Genomic DNA, 23,353 nt, shown 5'->3' on the forward strand with positions numbered 1-23,353 from the left:
ACTGCGTGTCTTTCACAGGGTGGTCGTGTTCTGACTCCAGGCCCAGAGTCCAAAGTTTCAGCTGAAATAGTGGTGCTTTTCTTGTATTAGTTACATCATGCTCGTCTTGTGTGGTTTTTGAAGCATGATATTGCACATTTTTGGGGCAAAATTACCATTATATTCTACAGAAGAAAGAAAGTCATGCATTTGGGAGAACATGAGAGTAAACATGAAGAGAAATTACACTTCTGTGTGGAGTATCCTTTTTTCTCCATATATTAAAGATTAAACAAAATGCACTGTTTATGAAATGATTCCTATCATGTAGTCTAATAGGAGATCTGTCTGGACCGCTCTGTATCTGCTCTATTCATACCTGAAAGAACAGTCCGGTCTATTCATGCCACGCCGTTCAGGTTCAGTCTGGGTTTTACTCTGGATCAAGATGCTAGCGCTTTCTTGGACTAATCTGTAGATAGACCTGTATTTATAAAGCAAATAGCTGGCAGCAAAATAAGTATGACCTGTGGTTTTCATGCTCTCTGATTAAACTGGAAACAATGTGCAGAACAGCAGTGAAAAGTTCTTCATTCACTTTTCTTTCAATCAAACAGCGCCACCTAGCGGCCAGAAAAAGTTACATATTTTCATCCATAAACTTTTTTGAGTGACATTAAATTATTCTAGATAAACACTTTTTATTTCAGATAACCTTTTGTGTGTATTTTAGGATATATATATGCAGAAATACGCAAACATGTAGACATCCGTGCGGCCCGTTACTGTTTGGGTTGGAGTTTCTGTGTTTTTTTAGCTCCAGTGTTACTTGATTGACGTTTCTGTCACGCAGCCTGTAATATATGTAATATATCTAATATATCTCATGCTCAGTACAGCAGGCCATCCTGGAGGTACAGAGCGAACGCCGAGGCTCAGCCTAATGTTGACAGGCCGTAAAAGGTTTCAAAGGTCAACCACAGAACTGGCTAATTTATGTTGCTTGATCCAGTCGTTGTGTTTGTAAGAAAATGTGAGCTACGGGAGCCGTGGCATTTTCAGAGAGGAACCCTGCTTAGCTTTCAAAGCGTCTTCTTTGTGTTGAGTAGAATAAAATGCACTCTGGTTTTGAACAAACACGGATGTGCTCTCCACGACTGAACGTCAGGAACACACACGTTACTTTGGGTTTGAGCCATTTTCTCTGTGTGTGGTTCTTTGGGTCATCGTCCTCCACGTCATTTCTCCTAAAAGGACACCTTTACGGTTGCTCAATTTTTCAGGACAGCCTGATCTCAGGAGTGTGTGTGAGTGTGTGTGTGTGTTCCGTTGAATGTATTCTCTACCGATCTTTGTCTGGTCTCAAGTTTATTTTATTTATATAGCACGTTTACAACAGCCACAAGACTGACCAAAGTGCTCCACAATGAAGGACGGCATCATAAAAATACACCAAAAACTGCAGCCAGACTGAAAACCATATGAATACAAACAAATGCCTTGCAGTTTTTCTCAGTGGCTTTGGTGCATTTCTCAGATCAGAAACTACATTTTCAAAACCACCTCAGTTTCTCATTCTTCTGAACTAATTGCGATTGCTTTGCGGTTTTACCACGTTACTCACAATGTCGTTTAAATGCAAAATGGTTGATCCAAGCATATATGGCATGCAATTTCTGTATTTCAGTACAGTAACTGACATCCAAACTGTAATGGAGGACCTTTTATCCCGATATGCTCGTTGATAAATACTGTTTGCATGTCGATCTATCTTTCAGAAGTAACTACATTTCCATTTCGCTATTAAAAACAATCTCTCATCTTCTGCCTCGCGCACAGTCCCGTGGGAAAGATTTCCATGTCACTTCCTTCGAGCTGCATCCTGTGCAGAGGATCACGTTCAGATCTGGAGGAGAGGCGGAGTTTAGGGTCAAAGTTTTCACAGAATTCGGATAGCTGCTCCCAAAAGCCGAGACCGCTTGCCTCCAGAGACACGGCTTCCTCCACAGAACAGGTAAAGAACAGGTAAAGAACAGATAAAGAGTCGTTTCGCGTCTTTTAAACATCAGAGAGACCTCTGAAACGACCCAAAAAGCATCGGTGGCACCGAATCACGCGATCAGAGCAGCTGCTTTTAGGACTGTCTTACATTGACTCGTTGGGTTTTCTCTGAAGTGTGTGTGTGTGTGTGTGTGTGTGTGTGTGTGTGTGTGTGTGTGAGAGAGAGAGATCGCTGGCTTGTAAGATCAGATGTTGCAGGAAATCACGAGCTGAGCTGAAGTCACGGATGAAGAGTCAGTGTAGATCCTGTCACACAACTCTCTTTAGACTGACTTTAAACAGGTGTGTGTTTGAGTCAGAGGGTGAATAAAGCGTTTGCCGTGGTTTCTTTACTCAAGATCTCCGTTCAAGACTTTACTTTTTATTTTATTGTAGATAGTGGCGTGCAAGACTTTGTACACAAGGTAAAAATACTAGAATATTAGTCCGTTTAAAGTGTCTTTTCGTTATTAGATTAACCTTTATGTGTTTTGCCTCTCATTTCTTTCATCCAAAGTATAATTTCAGAAGGTCATCATCACCTTGTTTCTTCACCATAAAACAAGAATCAAAGATTTGAACCAATACGTTGTTCTCAGGATTTTAGTTATTTCTGCGGTTGACTGTTTTAATGCAGTTTCTTTAGGATTACACCGTTTACGTGTTTTAATGTTGAGATCTTGTAAATGAAGCCTGTTGGTGTCTTTAATAGCTGGTTCAGTATGACGTGTATAACCCATGCCTGCTATTGGTCAGTGAACTGGTGTTTCTTGTTATAGTGTTATCATTAAATGTTATGTGCCTATGCATAAATTTACTTGACTAAATGCCCTGAGAAATGTTTACTGGCGTGTGACAACTAGCCCCAGTCTTCATGATGAAAGCTCGCCATAATTTAAGACGGTCACAACTTTTGCATGATGATGTTTTCTTCCAGCGCTCGGCTCATGTGACCCCGGGGAAAAATGTCCCGTTTTCTGAGGCATTTCACGGCGGTGGGTGATCAGCAGAACAGCGCGTCTCCGTGGCACGACGAGGAGCCGCACGACGCCAGTGAAGACCTGGAGCTGGCCACCGGACCACACCTGGGGCAGGTCAGCTTCAGGGACTCGCTCCGCCGCCTCTACAGCACTGAGAGGTTCCAGGTACAACCTGCACGGATGAGGATCTGGATGGAGAGAGCCCTTTACAAGACAATAACCGGCAACTCTTATTTCGTTGATTAGATCGTCGTTGTTTGCTTGGTCGTCTTGGATGCCATTTTCGTTCTGTGCGAGCTGCTGATCGACTTGTCTATCATTCAAGCAGATCATCACAGAATCGCTCCGCAGGTGAGTCAGCGAAAACCTTTCTGTTGACACACCACACACCGCATGTCAGCGATTCTCCCGCGGTTGTCCTGTATCCAAATGTTCCTGCCGTTATTCTAGGTATTCCACTATCTCAGCCTCGCCCTTCTCACCTTCTTCATGGTGGAGCTGTCTGGAAAGATTTACGCCTATGGATTAGAATTCCTCCACCATAAGTTTGAGGTGTTTGACGGCATCGTGGTGGTGGTGTCTTTCATCCTGGACATTGTGTATATCTCGAAGGAAGATGCATTTGATGCCATGGGGCTTCTGATCTTGCTCCGGTTGTGGAGAGTGGCCAGGATCATAAATGGTACGGGAACTATTTTGGGGAAAAAAAATACTGTGTACGTGAATTGTTTCATGAAGACAAATAAACACACCAAATGTGCAATCAAGGCAAAACGTTCGGTAAAATATATAAAACTGTTTATTGATATTTAGTGCATGAAAAAAGTTCTGGAACCTGGGGGTTCACCAAGGTTCGGTACTTGGTCTATTTTACTTATTACCTGTATGTTTATTATCACTAAAAATCTGTTGCACCGTCCTCTAATCTCCATTCTTAATACTTGTTTGCTCTTATAGGGATCATAGTGTCTGTGAAAAATCGTGCCCATCACAAGGTTCAGAAAGTGAAGGAGATTAATGAAAAACTTGTTCATCAAGTCAACGAACTTCAAGAGCGGAACACAAAAATGGTGAGTAGCTCTGGTTAAACATGGGTCAAGATTCCTTTTCATTAATTATTAAATTGATAGTGATTTCAATGTAATCTTTCAACAGGATCAAGAAATCGCGAGGCTTTGTGCAATCCTGAAACAGAACGGCGTTGAATTCTGACGCTCGGCGCTACTCGTTAAACACATCACAACATGAGGCTGAGTTTAAGATCGATCTCGTCTGTTCATTGCCTATGAAATGTGAAGAAGGTCATGTTACGTTGTGATGTGTTTATTCCCCGGCAGATATATAACAGAACACATAAAGGAGAGGCTTTTTAAAGCCAGTGACTCATGTAGGTCAAATTATACAAAAAGGGAAATCTATAAACTCCCCGGGTTATATGTACTGGAATATTAAACTTGCCTCAATAGATGATTGATTGATTTTTATTCTGAATCACTATTTTCCAAAATCACTATCAGTGTTGTTGTTTTATCAATGAAGGGTATATTTAATGTTTTCTTGTAAAATGTGAATGTGTTCGAGCAACTGGAAGCTATGCGATAAATATCATTTTGTATAGATATGAAATATTAAGAGCAACATATCCGTCTGTCCGATGAACTGGTTTAATAAAAGTAGTAGTACTTCACTACTAGTTAAAAAAAGTGAACAGATTTTACAAGAGTGCATTTTTTGTTCTTAAACGTTTCAGTGAGATTTGAGTAAATCTAAAAATGTTTTGGTTCGTTCCTCACTTTGTATAGAAGTTAAATCACACTCTATACACACGCATACATATGAACAAACAGAACTCCTTTTAACAATTCTCAAAAATCATGTTTTTTCAATGTGCGCGCCAATGAATCTCAATCAAGCCTTCAGTCTCTTTGTTTTTTGACTAGGTAAAGCTAACAGGATAAAACATGGTGACAAATAAACCGTTTTTTGCACCTTTAGTATGAAAATATTCTTTATTTTTTAAATGAGAACCAGTGCATTATATACAAAACGACTAGATAATAAATACACAGTATCTAAAACTTCGAGTAAGACACAACTTTCAAAGAAACATGGTTACAGAGACAGTGGTCCTCCTTCCACGTTGCTGCCAAAAGAGATATACATTTCATTATACGAATGGAAAGAAAAAGTCGAAGGGTAGTTTAGCATCGATTGTAGGAGGAACTCTGAATCCTGGACTGGCAGACGCAGAGACGTCCACAAAACTCACGGAGCTCGTGACCGACAGAAGACCATCGGCGCTGGTGAGAAGGGCCTGAAACAAAGACGGGTGCCAGTCTTAATTCTTTACCTAATATTTCAATAAATCTGCAATGATTTTCCAAAAACAGCCAATTGAGAGTAAAACTGAGCCATGCTTTCGTAGCAGAGATGTGAAACACTCCCATTAAGTTGTCTGTGTTAAAAAGAACATTACAAGTTGACCTCTTTGACCAATTTTAACTTTGATAAGAGAAATGAGTTCGTGTTCACTAAATACAACTATTGCATAATTGCTGAAAGTCATGTACGATGTTCTGGTACGTTTCCCTCACCAAGCTGCTGCTGTTAGTAATGACTGTTTCCATGACGCTCACGACCTGAGCCTGGGGGTTCACCAGAGAGCCGTATTTGGTCCATTTGACTTCGAGATGGTAAGACAGCGGTATGCTGCAAGCCTGCGTGTCCTTGGTCAACATACAAAGAGTGAAGCAAGACATTCGTTGGGAGATTTCCTGATCAGCTTTGCATCATCGTTCTGACCGCCAGCCAAGTTTACATGTCAACATTTCCTCTAACTTAAACTTCTCTTTCACTTCAGCACCAGTTCTTCACACCACTAATAAAGACCATAATAATAAGCAGGCTGTTTACCAAGGCTGTGGTCTGGTTCTGTATGGGAACCCAGTCCAGGGGGTTCTGAGGAAAGGAATTCCCGAACGAGGCTACATGGTCCGGAAAGCTCTGGCCTTTCAACGCCCACAAAATGACTTCAGATACCAAAGAACAGTTAACTCCATCAGACAACCTACGGGAAGGGAGGATGTGAACGCACATAAAGTAGATACTTGATGATTGTTGGACTAATTCCTGAAAACCAATCATTATAACGTCCTCTCACTTCAGAGTGCAGCCCGAAACCACGTCGATCCCGAACAGGACAGGAGAGCGGCGAGATGCCCCGGACAAGCAGTCCTGATCCGCCGAGCTCTGGAGGACGCTGAGTGATCCTGTCGGGTCGGCGGACTGAACTATCCCAGTAGAACGGGTCAAGGTGCATGCAACGGACTTTGCATTTAATGATTCAATTCTATTCTGGAAATGAAAACTCCAGCACGCTTATCAAATACTCTACAGGGGACCAAACAGAATCACGCTGAGAGTTATCTTTATCACCACCTTTTTGTTTTTGTGTGCGTCTGGCGGAGGAACACTGTAGCCGGATCTACTTCTCTCTGTTTGTGTCTATGACCAATCACACAGAAGTGTGCTCCTCCGCAGTCTTAATAAACCTTACCGTAGTGATTCACGCTAAAAACACCATTTGGAAAATGGATTCACGGTGTGCTCGATTTATTATATACATATGAACACAAAACAAATACAGACTGCAGCTTTAATGTTTGGAAATACACCAATACACATCAGCTTGGACAAAGGACATATTTGCTAAATGTATAACTCATAAATTCAAATTGTGATTGGTTTTGAAAATATGCGAAGCATTGAGGTGGAAATTTTGTGGATCTGTATGGCAAAATAAAGTTTATTCGGCCTGAACTTAGTGGAATATGTCTAAACACACGGCTGAGGGGACATGTGTTGTGCATATTACTGAATAAATGACCGTTCTGTGCAAATGAAAAATGAATGATGTAATTGTTTATTAATATTAAAGGATATTCTGCTGTTCTTGTCCCAGCCATCAGGGGTCGTCCCGACACATAGCCAGGATTACCACTGAACGGCAGCACCGCTGCGCTAGAGACATCCTGCCAACGGACGCCATATTTAAGAATACATATGGAATAATTACAATATAAAAAGAATGTATTTAAATACCTGCAAGAATGTGATCTGAAACTCTTGCTGAATGGGCACCGTGACGCTTTTAACGGCTCCCAGCAAAAGCGATGCTCTGGCGTTGAGGATCTCCCCGGCGTCGCTGTACCTCAAAGTGTACTTCACCTGATATAGACGCCGTGATTCAGTTAAACAGGTTAGCATTCCTAGCGCTCCTCATATCTCTGAGTTATGCTCACACCTGAAGAACCACGTTGTTGCAGACGCCGACGGACTCCAGAAGAACGGGAGCGTATGAGGAGGGGTCCGCCGGGTCGGCCGGGGTCCGAGTGCCCTCGAAAGACTGCAGGGTGATGGATGACACCTCCACGCCGACGACCTCAGGCGGGAAACACAGCACCTCAGGTTTATCTCAGGTTTATCTGCACGGTCGGTGCTTTGAATGCAAAACTGGCTTACCTTCGCTTCCCGGATCTTCACCTGGAGAACAAAGAAGAGTTGTTAACAGCACAGTATCCATAAAGCTCTTCACAAACCGGCGGAGAACTCACAGAGCGGACGCTGAAATCAACGTAAGTCTCCAGGCGCAGAGCTCCAAGCGTCTCACAGTCCCGCGCCACGTCGAAGCTCCTCAGACATCTGCTCGTCTGCTCCTTCAGAAAACCTGTCCAACGGCAGACAGAAAGGGTTCCTCAAAGCGTGAAGATCGTCGCTATTAAAGCGGCTAAATAATCAGTTCTTACCGGCAGGGTTTGAGTCCAAGCAGTGAGCCGTTCCTGCAGAGGAAGGAAAGCTGAAGAAAGCCTGCACTTCAGCCTTATTCACCGTTTCAATGACTTCTCCATACTGAAGACAGAAGACGCGCGCGCTTAGGAAACCTACCGGCTAATAAATGATCAAAGCGCACCTGATCATCCATGCATCGTCTTTCAGAAAGATCATGCTGAAAGCCAGTATCAAATAGGACTCGTTCGTAAATTTGAGAGCGGTTTATTCGTTTATCTCTCAGTCATCGTTATATTGCATTGCATTATAATAAAACCTGCAGAGCATAAAACAGATCATTAAAATATCATTTATATGTGAGTCAGGAGCACAAGTGTATTTGTAGAAATAGACAACGATGCATTATACGGGTCAAAATTCTACACTTTTATACCAAAAATCATTAGGATATTTAGTAAAGATCACGTTCCATGAACAGATTTTGTAAGTGTCCTACCGTAAATAGAACAAAACATTAATCATATGCATTGCTAAGAACTTGATTTTCTCAATATTTAGATTTTTTTGTCATCCTCAGACTCCTGTTTTGTAGAGAGCTGCGTCTCATCCTTCAGGATGGTTCTGTGGCTCATATATTATTAGCAGATATTTATTTTCAGCTGGTATTTAGTTATAAAGATTTACTTTATACTTCATTACTATACCTTCATCTCACTTCTTCACCATATAAACATCAGCAACTGTATGACTTACACATTTTTACTCATTTATAATCCTTTAAAAGCCAGGCTTTGAGGGGTCAGAAGGAAACGAGTGTGCTTCGGATATCATTTTCACAGACAATTAACACAAACACTGACAGAAGAGTAATGTTAAATGGGAAATGGAAGTAATCCAATGTTTTATATAATTATAGTTACACTTCTGCAGACGTTCTTTGAATCTAAACATTGACAGAGAGGACAAAACATTAAATCTGTCCAAGCACCGAGGGGCTCCAGTGATATTAACAGAGTTAGAAGTCATACCCGGTATCCTGAAGAATTTCCTGCATCAGGGCTCTGAGATGTAGTCGTCGCGTTCGAACGGCCAAAGAACCCAAAGAACCGATCAACGAGAGAGTCCGTGTGAACCTCCGGTGTAGAAAACAAGCCTTCTTCATCTGAATAGAAACAGGGGATGAACTTCACGGCTTGAGCGTTAATTCATACACATATCATAAATGCTTTAAAAGGTAGTATAAAGTATAACGGGGGTCTAAGAGCTTAATTCTACTGAAATTGAATTTTATTGGTGAAAATAGAAGCTTCATGTCTTCATGCTGCACTCCTACACTGTAAAGAATTACTGGGATTTCAACAGAATTATTGTGATAAAATAATTGTATTTATTAGGGTTATGTTACATCTAATGCTGTTAAATGAATGTTTCTTGCATCTTTCAGTTTAATGAGTGTGTGTGTGTGTGTGTGTGTGTGTGTGTGTGTAAGACACTGAGCACCTTCTCTATATGTTTATAGTTAAAAGCCGATCACGTGACCTTTGGTGTATACCTCTTTATACTTTGAGATCATTCTGGGGTTAATTGCGGATTTAAAACCTTTACAAAAAAGCTGTTTAGTATATGATACTGTGTTTTGTAAAATCTGCACAGCTGGACAGGAAACACTGACAGTGCATTGGAATAAAGATCTTAAATACTACATAAACCCAAACAGGGAAACAGTAAGAAGCATGTGTCCCAGTCTGTGTCTTAAACTCCTGAAAACAGGAATATTTTACAGCAGTCACTGACTTTATGAAAGATTAAATCTGTCTCTGTCTCTCTGTGTGTGTGTGTGTGTGTGTGTGTGTGTGTGTAATCCTCCACCTCCTTTGTAATCATTAATATGTTCACTGAAACCGCATTTTCTCAAACAGACCTCAATTACACGTCTTTTCTAAATAAATCAGGTGACGTAGCTACATGTAGGTTGTTCCTCTGGCGTTCTCACCTCGCGGGGATTCGGTGCTCGTGCCCGAGGACTCGGTCTGATCCGGGAAAGCCGTCACGGATTCGGGAGTCCGGGGATCCTCCGGAGATCCGCTGAGTCCCGGATCCGTGAAATCAAGCGACTCGTTTCGACCGGAAGACGTGCTGTTTGAGTCTCTGAGCGGGATAGTAGCGTGTCCTGTAGTGTTCGTGTCGTCGGTGCAAAGCGCGCTCTCTAAATACATCAAAATAATGAAACAACGCCACGCCGCCATGCTTGGATACGACGCGCTGCCATCGGTATCCAGGAAGTGTGGCCTGAGAGATCCTGTTACTTTTAATTCAGCACAGCAGATTCGATTCTGTGGCGATGTGCAGCGTAGACTGAAGTTTTCAACCATAAAAAAAATAAAATAAATAATAATAATAATAATAATAAATATATATGTGTGTATATATATATATATATATATATATATATATATATATATATATATATATATATATATATGTATATATATATATATATATATATATATATATATATATATATATATATATGTATATATATATATATATATATATATATATATATATATATATATATGTATATATATATATATATATATATATATATATATATATATATATATATATATATATATATATATATATATATATATATATATATATATATATATATATATATATATATATATATATATATATATATATATATTTTTTTTTTTTTTTAATGGGTATTATTTACATATCAATCCTTTTCTATACTCTTTTAATATAAGTCTCTGTGTTTTGTGGACATTACACTGCTGGATTTACAAACATTATTTCATCTTTAAAAAGTGTTTGAATATTACATCAACTTTGGGTCTTTGGGAGGTTTTTTTATGTAGTTCTACACAAACCATGATGGGGAATAATGTTTAATGCAATTCATGCTGTGGATTATGATGAATGGAATACATTCTTACTTTTTATTACTATTATCCTATTTAAATCAATGTTATAAACGAGATAGATCAAAGGTCATCTAAAAGTATATAGTCAGATTATACTAATTAAAATGTGTAATGGACTACATATACATATATATACATATAAATATAGTATTTTTCTGAATGTAATATTTTTTAAAATTCATTAAACCACATTCAACCACAACATATCTTTAGATATAGTGTGACAATAATCCAATTAAGTTTTTTCTTGTTTAATTTTTTTTTTTTTTACACTTTCCAAAATCATGCTTTAGTCTTTTTTTAGTTCTTGTTTTTTTAGCTAAACTACTAAAAAAAACTCTATTTTTCTTATTTTTGAGAACTAGGACTCATCCGTTTTTACAAATGAACTCTTCATAACGCACTCGAGTCGAACCACTTCATAAGCTCCACATCAACACAGAACGACGTAGTGTTTTACGTAAGAGAACAATTAGTTTCAGCGCATGTTCTTCCGCTGCGCTCTGACGTCACCGCCGCCGGTCACGTGGCCTCAGAGCCCGTGCGTGCTCGTCTCCGGAGCGAGCGAGCGCGCACTCGAGGATGTCGGATAGGATGGAGCGCGCTGGAGAAACTTTGTCCAAGACATAAAGGAGCCGTGTATCTGAAGAAGAAAGGCGCTTGGATCACTTTTAAAGCGGCTCGCTTCCACTGCGGAGCCGAATGTCGGTGCGCGGATCCTAGAGACGCACGCTCACCGAACACCGCGGGGGATGTTATCGGTACTCTCCTACGGCAGGATCGTGGCCAGGGCTGTCCTGGGCGGACTGTCGCAGACGGACGGCAGAGATTACCGCCTGATCACGGCCAGCTGCGGCTTCGGGAAGGACTTTCGCAAAGGGATCCTGAAGAAGGGCATGTGCTACGGAGACGACGCCTGCTTCATCGCCCGGCACAAGTCCGCGGACGTCCTGGGTGAGCGCCGCGGATTCTTGAAACGACCTTCGCGGGTTAACGTCCAGCCCTCACCTGAGGGACTCTCCAGCGCTCCGTAGATATACAGCGGACGGTTAGAGACGCCGTACCTCATATAAAATCTAAGAGTAACGCAAAACGAGCTTGGGTAGCACGAGTTGACCTTTCACCCAGAAAGACGCCGGGCTGAACCCCCGAAGCGCGACTAGCGGCGGGAACTAGCACGGTTTCCCCGCGAAACGTTTCCGTCACGGAAACGCGGATATAAATAACACGACGCTGAAGTCCGGCGCGCGTAGGTTTCTCCGGTCGCGTGCTTAGGCTCTATTAAAGCGACTTATTAAAGTGACCCGGTCGGTTTAGAGAAGGCGGTGTATGTTGAGGGAGCTCTTTGTAAAGGTCAGAATGGTTGAGCATGGAGGCGGCCATGTTGTTTAATCGCGCGACGCACGCAGGCGCCTCCGCTGACCCACAGGAACGTTCCCGTGACCTTACACGAGACTCGACGCTAGAGAAACCTCACAATTACGTTGAAGTTCACAAAACGCAGGAGTTCCTGTCGCATGCACGCGCTCGCCGGTTGTTGTTCCGGGCACGTGAGCGGCAGGACGGTGTTCAGAGCTCACGGTTTCCGTGGTGCTCGTGCAAAGTTAGTAGTGTGTTTTGCGTCTCTCCTTTTGTGTTTCGCACCCATGAATCAGGTGTGTGTGTGTGTGCTTTAAGGAGACTGAGGCCCCGGAGCGTGGTTGGGGGCCACTGTTCCTGTGCATCGCTGGGTGGTTGAATGGATAGATGGAGAGAAGACTCCCCTTTCTGAGATCAGAATAGATGACCTGTGAGATGTGTAGTTCAGCGAGGAAGTGTTTGAGTCTAGTGAACTCCTTTAGTTACTATCACAAGTCTTTAAAGGTCAGAGAATGATCTTCACTTTCCACTTCAATTAGCCTAACGAGCTGATCCTAAAAACAGGAAGGGTTTATTTAGTGCCCTTATTAGTGGAGTGTTTTCTCGGGGTTCATGCTGAAGTCTCAGGAGGCTGTGAACCTCTTAAAGCACGCTATCAGCTCGCTCACAGACGGACACCGGCCTTAATCCAGAGATTACTGACGAGTCCCCGGCACAGTCACGACCGGCTTTGATCTCCTGTTTAACTGCAGTGTGAACAAATATATCCTAAAAGACTGAAGAACTGCTTGCTTGGAGGTTTCAGGTTTATTATTTATAGTGGCCTTTTTTGCGACAGCTAGTTTTAATCGTGTTCAGACGGGGATGATGATGATGATGATGATGTCTCTCATTAGTCTTATATCAAATTAGAGCTAGATGTCACACATTCATAAAGTTATGGCTGTGATTTAAATGAATAGATGCAGAGCAGCTCCTTCTCCAGATTATTATTATTATTAAATTGTTTGAATGCATGACATTTGAACATAAACGATAAGTTGTAAATATTAGCAATGTTTTTGAACAAATATGTAAAATGTACGTCTTTTTAAATATTTGTTATAAATTCAATAGTTATGATTTTTTTTTTGTGATCTACAAAACATATATTAAAAATGGTAGTGATGCACAGTTTAATTAAATAGAATGGGTTAAAATTCATTTTTACAATTAAAAAAATAATTGAAACACAGCAAGTTCTTAAATATTCTACTCCCATCCATTATTTTATGTTTTGCAAACATGCCATTTTCAAGAAATGTTTAGTGTTTATATATATATATATTTCATTAAATTTCATTGTTTTGAGGGAGTCACATGACGTGAGCTGCTTTATTAAAAGCCGACCCATCTCGTCATGTAACACGACTGAATGTTGACTCTGATCAGGTATCTGTGTATGTTCTCCTCCTAGAACCCCGCCGGGTGAAGAACGTGTTGTTTGTGGAGCTCCCCTGAAATGTTAATAGTTGCTTGATTTGTTCTGATCTAAATCGTGTTTAACTCTAAGTCACCCCTCATTCCTTTTGAGCCCAAGCAATCTCTTAATTCTGTGTGTGTGTGTGTGTGTGTGTGTCTCAGTCGGACTGAGATGTCACAGTATTAGTGTAGGGAGAAGTATACTGTATATATGTATTATATGCATGTTTATATTTAAGAAAATCTTTTATATATTTAAATGTATTAACATGCTCATATATATATTAGTTCACACACTCGTTTATAGTTTAGTTTTTTTTTTTTTTTGTTGTTTGTCTGATTTTTGTAAAGACTAGTAGTAATTAGCTCGTACAGGATGTTAGATTTCTCCTCTTAATGACAGGAAGTCGTCAGAAGCGCTGTGTTATCATCACAATGTGTCTTCAGTCGAGACGTCAGGACTAGAGGCGTCTCTTCCTTCCTTTTCTTCTGTGAGGTGTTAAAGCGTTGTGTGTGTGTGTGTCAGGGGTTGCGGACGGCGTCGGGGGCTGGAGGGATTACGGCGTGGACCCGTCTCAGTTCTCTGCCACCCTGATGAAGACGTGTGAGCGGCTGGTGAAGGAGGGACGCTTCACTCCCAGCAGCCCCGTGGGCATCCTGACCTCCGGGTACTACGAGCTCCTGCAGAACAAAGTACCGCTGCTGGGTAAGATCCTGCTCACACACACACACACACACACACACACACACACACACTTGTAGGGACTCTCCAGACATGTTTTCTACTAAACTTACAGGAAACTACTGGCATTTTTTTAGATTTTCTGAAAAAACTGTAATTCTGTAAGTATGTGTGTATTCAGGTTTCAGTACAGGTACACACACACACACACACACACACACACACACACACACACACACGGTGAGTCACTGCTGCTTTTGTAGGATAAACAGATGAGATCTGCAGGATGACTCAGAGCTTGTCGTGATGTACAGTATTGATTCTCGTCCAGCTTTATTTCCAGTGGATTCAACAATTCATGCTCGACTCTTATGAGCAGCAAAACTTGTCATGTCACAGTGCTTTTTTTTTTTTTAGCATTGTTATAAATTAATTCCTTTTTTTTATACATGTATCAGTTGACTGCATTTTAGTGCATCTTAATTGGCTTATTTTATTTTACTAATTATTTTATTTTAATGCAAACATTTAATTTTTATTTTACATTTTTCTTTTATTTTATAAATGTTATTTTAACTTCATTTTTAATTTAAAGAGAACACACGAGTGACTGGTTTTGAGTGCTCTACATAGGCAACAATCAAACTCCCATTTAGCTTTTTAAAACAGAAGAAGTGTTTACTGAGGTGACTTCAGATGAACACATGATCCAGGTGAGTGTTTGACCTCTCAAGGCGTTGGGTTACGAAGCACGTCTTCTTTCTGCTGAAACCCGACATCACGGGCCGTCACAAATGTCACTCTGTGTTCTTCGTCTGGCTGAGCTCTTTAAAAAGTGACCTGCTTTTATTTTGGGAAGGCATGTGGAACGACAAAGGTCTGTGGGTGACCGCTCTAGAACAAGGTCGCCTGAACTCACAAGGCTTTGGTCAGGGATGGAGAAAAGGAAAGATGGTTTTTTTGTATAAACAAGGGTATGTTTGTGTATCAACATCGGTCTAGATTGACTAAATATCTGTAAAAGTTAGTATTAATGTTAACTGAACCTTATTCTAAACATCCCTAAACATCCCGAGCGAAGTCTATCTTCAAGTATTTCTGCATAATTCCTTCCAGAACTGTTACATGACTCTGAGAACATGAACCACTTTTAAGAGCGAGCGACTTGTATATGAAAATATTCAGGTGCTTCTCCTAGTAGTTCTAGTAAGTAGACTAATTGGGTGATTATGCAAAGGCTTCAATAAATTAACTTTAACTGCTGTCAGTTATGCTTGCAGATGTTTACCACATGGTGTTTTTTTTTGTGATGTCCCCTCACATACTTTACGTGCTACAGTTTCTCCCTGCATAGACGTCATGCTGCTTGCGTTGTAGACCGCTTCTTGTATAACCCGAGCAATGCATCACGCTTGCTGAGGACGTGCTGTATGTAGATCACGTGAAAAGGCCATTGGCCTGTAGAGCTTCTGTATTATAGCTTAGATGTATTTCTTGACTTTCTCGTCTCTTCTAGGGAGCAGCACAGCTTGTATAGTGGTGCTGGACCGCCGGAGTCACAGGATACACACCTGTAATCTGGGAGACTCGGGCTTCCTGGTGGTTCGGGGTGGAGAGGTGGTCCATCGGTCAGACGAGCAGCAGCACTACTTCAACACTCCCTTCCAGCTGTCCATCGCCCCGCCGGGGTCAGAGGGCGTGGTGCTGAGTGACAGGTGGGTCAAACATCCAGGGATAGTGTAAGATACACCGACCGAAGGAGCTCCACTGTGACCTCGTGATTCATTTATCATATATATCCCATCATTCTCTTACCTTCTGTCTCTACTGGATCTGTTAATAAAAAAAAAAACATTAAATATGCAATTAATATATAAAATCGCAGCTATGCTGTTGCAAGTAGTTTATTTAAAAAAAAAACATAATAATAATTTTTAGTTTTATTTATAAAAATTAAAAAAAACATGCTAATATTTAATATAGCATCTAATATAAACATTTTATTATTTTTGGGTGGGTTATTAAACAGTAAAATCATATCTTCATTTGGGCGTTTAACATAATTATTACTGTTTACGCCGTTTTGGTAAAATGTTAAGCGAATGTAAAACACTTAATGTGAAACCAGCATGCAAGTACAGATTGTAAAACGACATGACTTAAATCAAGAAAATAATGAAATGCATATTTAAATAATTATCATGCATAAACATGAGTTTATTTGCAAAAATGGACAACTGTTTTTTTATTGCATTTGCAAAAATCATGTTTTTTTTATTGTCTTAGCTTTTTTTTTTTTTACTAATCGGAATAACCCAGCTGCAGTTTTGATTATCTGATATGCACAATAAAAAAAACACACTTTTGTGTTGTCTTTTTTTTTAAATTATCTCCTCATATATTTACGGAGAATGTTAATACTTATCTTCAAATGTGTGCTTTTAAAATAGAAAAAGACAAATCTGAATTTCTAAAAGCACTAAACTTGCATTATTTCCTTTTTTCTTTCTCGTGGTATCAGATGATTTCCCACTCGTTAGTTTCATCAGTCTTAACAGTAATTAGCTGAGATTCTCCTGAAGAGCCGGAGAGTTCCTCCTAAAGCACTGAGAGAGTGTTGGCCCAGTTCTTTAATGTCAAGGCCATGTGATTCTAGTTCCTGGCTGCACGGTCCTGCCCGGGGCACACATCCAAACACACACACACACACAACCTCCAATCAAAGAGAGAGGGTGGCGAAGCAAACCCATTGCCCTCAGCCAATCAGCATTGTGCTCAACACTTGTTTACATTTTTTTTCCTCCAGTAGAGGGCGTGATTATTTTAAGCTCCACATGTCCTGCTAAATTTACGCGAGACCTTTAGTTCATGTGGTTAAGTAGACCTCCACTAAAAACTCCTCTAACGTTCCTCGTGTGCAGCAGAACCTGACCTGAGCTTGACCTGAGTGTTGGGTTCTAAGAGCGCCTCGCCGGCACTAAAAGATCCATTTACAAGTACAGTTTACTTTTGAAGCCTCTCAGGTGCTTCAGTAAAATTTAGTTTGTGGGTGTTGCAGTTCCTCTGAAATGAACATTCGTTTAGTCATTTGGCAGATGTTTACATCCAGCTGAGAAACAAGTTATGATGCAAGAAGCACCACTTAAGTGTTGTTTTAGAAAATGGCTGGACTGTGGACCCACACTGTAGACCGCTTGCCTCACAGACAAAAGCTTGACATGTCTGCTTCTAAGCAAACTAGTTTCAATCAAAAGTTAATACTCTCATCTAATCCATGTCTGAAGGGGAGCCAGTAGTCCCCCATATATATATATGTGTGTGTGTGTGTGTATGTATAAGTAATTAGAGTAATGGCTTAAATGAATGACTATTAGTCTAATAAAAAAGTCTTTAATTGGGTGAAGCCCTACAAATATGATAGACTACCGTAGAGCTCTGGAAAACACATAATAGCAGCAAGTTTTGAACAGATAAGCAAATGTCCTGCTTTTTTTGCTTACTTAAATATGACCTATAATAACAGCACCAATACTTTACCCAGTGCCCTAAGACAGATTAAACTAAAACTTGGGGGATTTGGAGCTTGAAGAGGCCTGTCTGGTTTCCAAGAAAACAACTTGACTGACTGGATTTGGTCCAGAGGTCGTGTTGGGTCTGGACACGTTCTCTTAAACCCAAGTGTCCATTACCCTCTGTTTAGGTCAAGCTGATCTCTGCCCTGTTACCCTCTTGTGCTACCGCTTAAGTTTCAACCCCGATCAAGTGTCTCAGTCTAATTTAGTGGATCGGTTTGTTGTTTTTCTATTAGCATTTTCACAAAATGACTGGATTGTTGCCCGTAGACATCGATCTGAGAACTGCAAGTGCTTTACGCGTAACACATTGTTTTTGGTTTGTTTTTCATTTATTTTTCACAAGTGCTCAAGACTTGGCATCGGTGTGTGTATGTAGGAGGCATAGTAATCAAAAAGACTGGTCTTGTAGAGCGTTAGCATGTGCCGTGTTTGGTTTAACTGTACAGAAGTATCTTTTTGTTCATCTCTTGCAGTCCTGAGGCGGCAGATAGCTCTTCCTTTGATGTCCAGTTAGGGGACATCATTTTGACCGCTACTGACGGCCTCTTTGACAACATGCCTGACTACATGATCCTGCAAGAGCTCAAGAAACTCAAGGTACAGACAGCACATGCTTTAGCTGTTAAAACACTTGGGTGACAGCCAACCGATTTGTTTTTGCCTTATACCAATATTATAGACATTAGAGGGGCTGATATATACATATGTTATGATTATGTTTGCAAATAAGTCAAAATTGGACCTGAGCTGACCAGTGTTAAAAATGATGGATGAAATCAGCATTCAGCTACAATACATGTTTAATAATTTAGATGCTGATTCCAAAACAAATAGTCCCTGTTTTCTCAAACTCGAGCAAAATAGGATGCATTTCGTGTCATTTTTGAAGGTGAAGAAATCACAGAAGAAAACCTAATTGTCAGTAATCCTGAAGACATTATTTTATGCCTTTTTATGTTGTTTTTCTTTCTCTCTTCCCCACTCCTTCACAGATTCAAGTATTTTTTTTGTCATTACAAGGTTTTAATGATCAAATTAGTTTTTTTGTCTTTTATTCCTGGCTATATAATCGGTGTACACCGATGAACCTAGAATCAAAATGGCTGATATGTCAGTTTAACACGATATACTTGATTAGTAGCAGGATTTCCACCTTCTTCAGGGTGTCTTCCTATACAGATAATCTCAAAATCTCCATATAGCAGCCGATATATCGGTGGGTACTTTCTGCATATTTTGTTCCTCTCTAATCTTTTACTTTGCCTCAGAACACCAACTATGACAGCATTCAGCAGACGGCCCGCAGCATCGCTGAGCAGGCCCACGAGCTGGCCTACGACCCCAACTACATGTCCCCTTTCGCCCAGTTTGCCTGTGATAACGGCTTGAATGTAAGAGGTGAGTGAGTTCTTTCTCATTTCCTCTTTCGTCCCAAAACCTCTGTGATTCGCGGCCGGCGGGACTGACCTTGTTCTCGGTGTGTTTTGATTCCAGGGGGGAAGCCTGACGACATCACGGTGCTTCTGTCCATCGTGGCGGAGTACACCGACTGAGAGCTCGCTCGTCTCTTACTCCCGTGTCTTCCACCCCTGCTCTATTGCACTGCTCCCATCTCACTTCTCCCAGCATCCCTTTCCATTCTTCCGTTTCTCGAGTAGATCTCCAGTCGGCGCGGGGAGGAGGATAGCATGAGCGGTACAGACAGTCCGAAAAGAATGACCTCAGTTGTGTCCAAAAGGATTTTGGGAATCTTCAAGCCGTGTCGTAATTTGAGTCATTGAGCCACGCGTTACCCACAGAAAGTGTTTTCTAATGGGAGAAGCGGGTGGCTTGTGTAAATTAAATGCTTGGTCGTCTGTGTGTTGAGAGAGAAGTTTAGCATCTCTTTGGAGTGCCTCTGTGTTTTTGTTAACCTGAAACGGGAAGGTAGGTTAAAGTTAAGGAGGCTTGGCTAGATTTAAACCTGTTGGGAAACGCAAGTGCTTTAGGACGTGCCGGCTAATTCTGTTCGGCCGGTATATCTACTTCTAGTTAGACAGCCTTCATCTACACCGTCGCTTCGAGGTCCTGGATGACGGATTGCAAGTTCAGAGGCGGGAAGGAGAAGGGTTGAGTTTGGTTATAAAAGACTGCAGACGTTACTCAGAGTAGTGGCATATTTAGGTTTAGAGATTACAGTGAGTTCAAGAGATCAAACCCATTGTTCGCAATAAAGTTAGTGAAAATGACATGATCTAGGACCTTTGTACACTTCGTAAAGACTAAGTATATTTCCCTGGTGTCTGACCTGACTGAGGTCTGCGCGCTCACACACACACACACACACACTCACGGGGTTGATGATGGATGTTGACTGTGAATGCGTGTTGGATGTATATATACGACCCTTGAGGTTTAAAGTCTACACGCACAAATGGCTCGCATCTGGCAATGCTTTTCATGAATTGAAAGGTCAGGTATATAAATACATGTTTTATTTTTATAAATACTTAGCTTTTAGTGGACAAGATTCAACAGAATGCCGAAGTCGGGGAAGGCCGGATCGGCCGGTGTTTTCTGTGCTCCCTAGCGAGGCTCGGGTTATTTTTTTAATCGATTGAAGGGTATCTGATGCTTCTTGTTTTTTTTCCTGTGTCGCTCTAGATGGGTTCTAGAGAACTTTCTCACATTCATGTGCTGCTTTAATTTCGTAAATTATAAATGTGTGAGTGACTACATTATTTATATGACTGTTTTTAACTGTACAATAAAAAATGGGTGAGCTATTGGCCATTTCACTTCACGAAGGCGGATCCGGATCACTGATTCTATGAGACGCATCAACTATAATTGTTTAGACTGAGAAAACAAAGCAATACGGTTTTTCAAAATGTCGTTCTGTTTCTTCAGTGTCTGAAATCTTGTGCATGTCTAGGACGGCAAACCTCAGTCAGGTATGAAACTAAAGCTGGAACGCATGATCCCTGAACACACAGCCGGTCCTCTGCTCTCTCACTACATGCAATGTCTTGTGGGTCGAGGTCATGTTAAAATCGGTCTGTGTGTACACGATAAAGCAAACCAAAGCAGGAAAGCCATAGGACCAGCGTGACCGAGGTGTTCTCACGCGTCGCCTACAAGAGCGCAATGATTTCCCAAATCTGCTTTACTTTCTAGATAAACGAGATCATCTGAACAGTCAGTCACGTGTGATGTTTATTCTGTTGTGTACCTGTCCGTTACAAACTGTGTGATCTAGTAGTCTTTTATTTTATTCGAAGGTGATGTGATATGGGCGCCTCCAGAGGCAGAGGGGAGAACTGCAATTAGTGTTTTTTTAGTCAGACCATTTTTTTGGATCAGAAATGCCTAAAATGGACGTGGTATTAGCCACAATTAAAAAAAACAAACCTCTAAATATTATTAGAAATGCATTTAATTGTAACTTTTGCATATTGTTCAATCCTGATCACTTTTTCCCCACGTGATCTAGCTTGTCTTCTGTTTATATCGTCATCTACTCCAAGGTGTCTTGGTATTGCAGTCTATGTGCTGTAAGACCGGATATTGACGTTTTGAACGAACAAACTCGTCAGATGAATTGTTTTACTAGTTAAATGACGTGCGGTTAGTTCAAAGCGACTCTTCTGTCTCTGGCGGCCTGAGGATGTCACGTCTCCTCGCTCGTTCGTGTCGCTGCATGAGGCCGTGTTGTGACTGAACCTTTGTGTCTGGAGTTTCATCACTATGTTTGCCGCACGGCACACCCTTTTCCGAATTCCCTGCTCGTGGCTCGTCCAGAAGATGCGCTTTCGCCGGTTCTGGTGCGGTCGTCATTTCAAAACGGGAACGTCGGGCTGATAGCGACCGAACCAGGACAAATCCACATGCCATTTGCGCCTTAAAATCTCATAGTGTCCATCCAGAGGCCTTTGTGTGGCTTGCAGCAGTGTCCTGATTCCGGTGTGGTCTGTCCTTCTCTCTTCTGGTGGTTTCTATGGTGCTTCTGCGGTCCAGATGAGTCTCAGTCTCTGAAGCAGACGATGTGCGAATGAGAATACACTTTTTGTGTGTACAGTGTAACAATGCAAGAAAAGTTCCTGTAAATATGTTTTCCAAGTTGTAAAATATTTAAATAAAAAAATATAGTATTTATACTAAACCACGACTCTGAGCCGTCAATGTGTCCCTACAAGCTTATCCTCATGATCCTTCTGTTAGGATGTGGTTCAGCTTGCGTAGATTTTACTGTAACGGATATAAGAGTTATTGGAGAAATTTACCCACAAGCTATTAAATAGTGTTGCTTTTTTCCTTTTTAAATAATGAGTGTATTTAAAGGGATAGTTCTCCCCAAAACGAATCATTAATTACTCGTCCTCATTGCAAGCTCATAAGACCTTTGTTCATTTTTGAAACACAATTTAAGATCATTGTGTTTTAAAAACTCCCGGATTTCATGACAATCAACTCCACTACTATGATTAAAGACCAAAAAGTTGAGATGAGCTTCTTCAGGTGTTTGATCCCTGAGTTCATCTGTAATTTCATGAAGATATAAGAGAATATCTTTGAAGCTCGTGATCTTCAGGTCCTCAGACACTCGTCTCATGATTCTGTCAGAAACCTCTGTCTGTAAACACAGTCCTCCGAGACGATAAAGCGATAAAGTCTATGGTCTGACGAGTCCAGATCTGACATTCTTCTTGTAAATCACGGACACTATGTCCTCTGAGCTAAAGAGGAGGAGATCTTCGGTGCGTTTTCGGTTCAGAACATCTCTGATGGTATGAGGATGTCTTTCAACTATAGAGAACATTTGGCACATCATTAAATGACAGATATGTCAAAGACAACCACAAACTCTGGAAACCTCTATCAAACAATGGAACCAAAAGCTCATAACTGGACGCCCAGACGTCTTCAGACCAGAAGAAAGCTGTTAGATCACATGAAGATCTCATGACCCGGTCATATCTGTCCTGAGACCTGGAGCAGGCGTCACGTCTGAAATGAGCTCGTGTGCATAAAATAGTCTCATTTATTAGCTTAAATGTTCGCTTTCCATGTGCTGTTGTCAATAAATCTCTCTTTTTAATCTGATTTTCAAAACGTCCAACAGAAAAAAGGAACTGGAAAGTTTGAGCCTAAAATATTTCGCCCTAAAAACAGTGTAGTCTTAACTGATCCGTAAAAAGCAGAACCGAAGAGCAGTGCGGTCTAAAGAAACTAACCTTACTTGAACACGGCCTCGTAACGCTCGACTGGGAAAGATCTGCCACAAACACTACTATTTATAACAAACCATCATGAGTTTGAGTTCTCTGAGGTGAGCACGTGTTGCTCGTTTAACTGAACCTTAAAAGCTGTTCCGGGGGACTCTAACCGTCATGAAGTACTCGAGTCTCTGGATGTCTCTGAGAAACACAAGCACTGTGGAAATGCATGGATGCCACCAAAAACAGCCTTAACGTGTGATGGACCTCCACTATAACAAATACATGCCTCCGTTCGTCTTATCACTTCATTTTGTTATTATTCAGAAATTGAATGTTTTTT

At 41.0% G+C, this 23,353-nt stretch overlaps 3 protein-coding genes across 6 annotated transcripts; 2 read left to right on the forward strand and 1 right to left on the reverse strand.

Moving 5' to 3' along the window:
- The first annotated feature begins 1,837 nt into the window (after positions 1-1,837).
- Positions 1,838-4,707, forward strand: hvcn1 (hydrogen voltage-gated channel 1). Of its 3 annotated transcripts, none has more exons than XM_043250893.1 (6): positions 1,838-1,993; positions 2,957-3,164; positions 3,246-3,350; positions 3,450-3,681; positions 3,957-4,069; positions 4,155-4,707. In XM_043250893.1, exons 2-6 carry the CDS (start codon positions 2,985-2,987, stop codon positions 4,209-4,211), a joined length of 687 nt encoding a protein of 228 aa, XP_043106828.1. In that variant the 5' UTR covers positions 1,838-1,993; positions 2,957-2,984; the 3' UTR covers positions 4,212-4,707. The 3 variants fall into 3 exon arrangements, with proteins under 3 accessions (XP_043106828.1, XP_043106829.1, XP_043106830.1); XM_043250894.1 differs by having other exon boundaries at positions 1,862-2,004; XM_043250895.1 differs by lacking the exon at positions 1,838-1,993 and adding an exon at positions 2,291-2,444.
- Positions 4,708-4,993: 286 nt separating this feature from the next.
- On the reverse strand, positions 4,994-10,113 carry tctn1 (tectonic family member 1). Of its 2 annotated transcripts, none has more exons than XM_043250892.1 (12): positions 9,781-10,113; positions 8,816-8,949; positions 7,805-7,907; positions 7,613-7,725; positions 7,521-7,541; positions 7,303-7,440; positions 7,101-7,226; positions 6,942-7,030; positions 6,160-6,297; positions 5,913-6,066; positions 5,594-5,716; positions 4,994-5,313 (listed from the first exon to the last, which is right to left on the reverse strand). In XM_043250892.1, exons 1-12 carry the CDS (start codon positions 10,031-10,033, stop codon positions 5,167-5,169), a joined length of 1,539 nt encoding a protein of 512 aa, XP_043106827.1. In that variant the 5' UTR covers positions 10,034-10,113; the 3' UTR covers positions 4,994-5,166. The 2 variants fall into 2 exon arrangements, with proteins under 2 accessions (XP_043106827.1, XP_043106826.1); XM_043250891.1 differs by having other exon boundaries at positions 5,594-5,725; positions 9,781-10,106.
- A 1,122-nt stretch (positions 10,114-11,235) lies between these two features.
- On the forward strand, positions 11,236-21,956 carry pptc7b (protein phosphatase targeting COQ7 b). The gene is made up of 6 exons (XM_043249977.1): positions 11,236-11,692; positions 14,085-14,264; positions 15,757-15,955; positions 18,289-18,412; positions 19,084-19,213; positions 19,310-21,956. Exons 1-6 carry the CDS (start codon positions 11,491-11,493, stop codon positions 19,366-19,368), a joined length of 894 nt encoding a protein of 297 aa, XP_043105912.1. The 5' UTR covers positions 11,236-11,490; the 3' UTR covers positions 19,369-21,956.
- The last annotated feature ends 1,397 nt before the right edge of the window (positions 21,957-23,353 follow it).

Source organism: Puntigrus tetrazona, chromosome 10 (genome assembly GCF_018831695.1).
Source record: "Puntigrus tetrazona isolate hp1 chromosome 10, ASM1883169v1, whole genome shotgun sequence".
In the NCBI taxonomy this organism is placed as follows: Eukaryota; Metazoa; Chordata; class Actinopteri; order Cypriniformes; family Cyprinidae; genus Puntigrus; species Puntigrus tetrazona.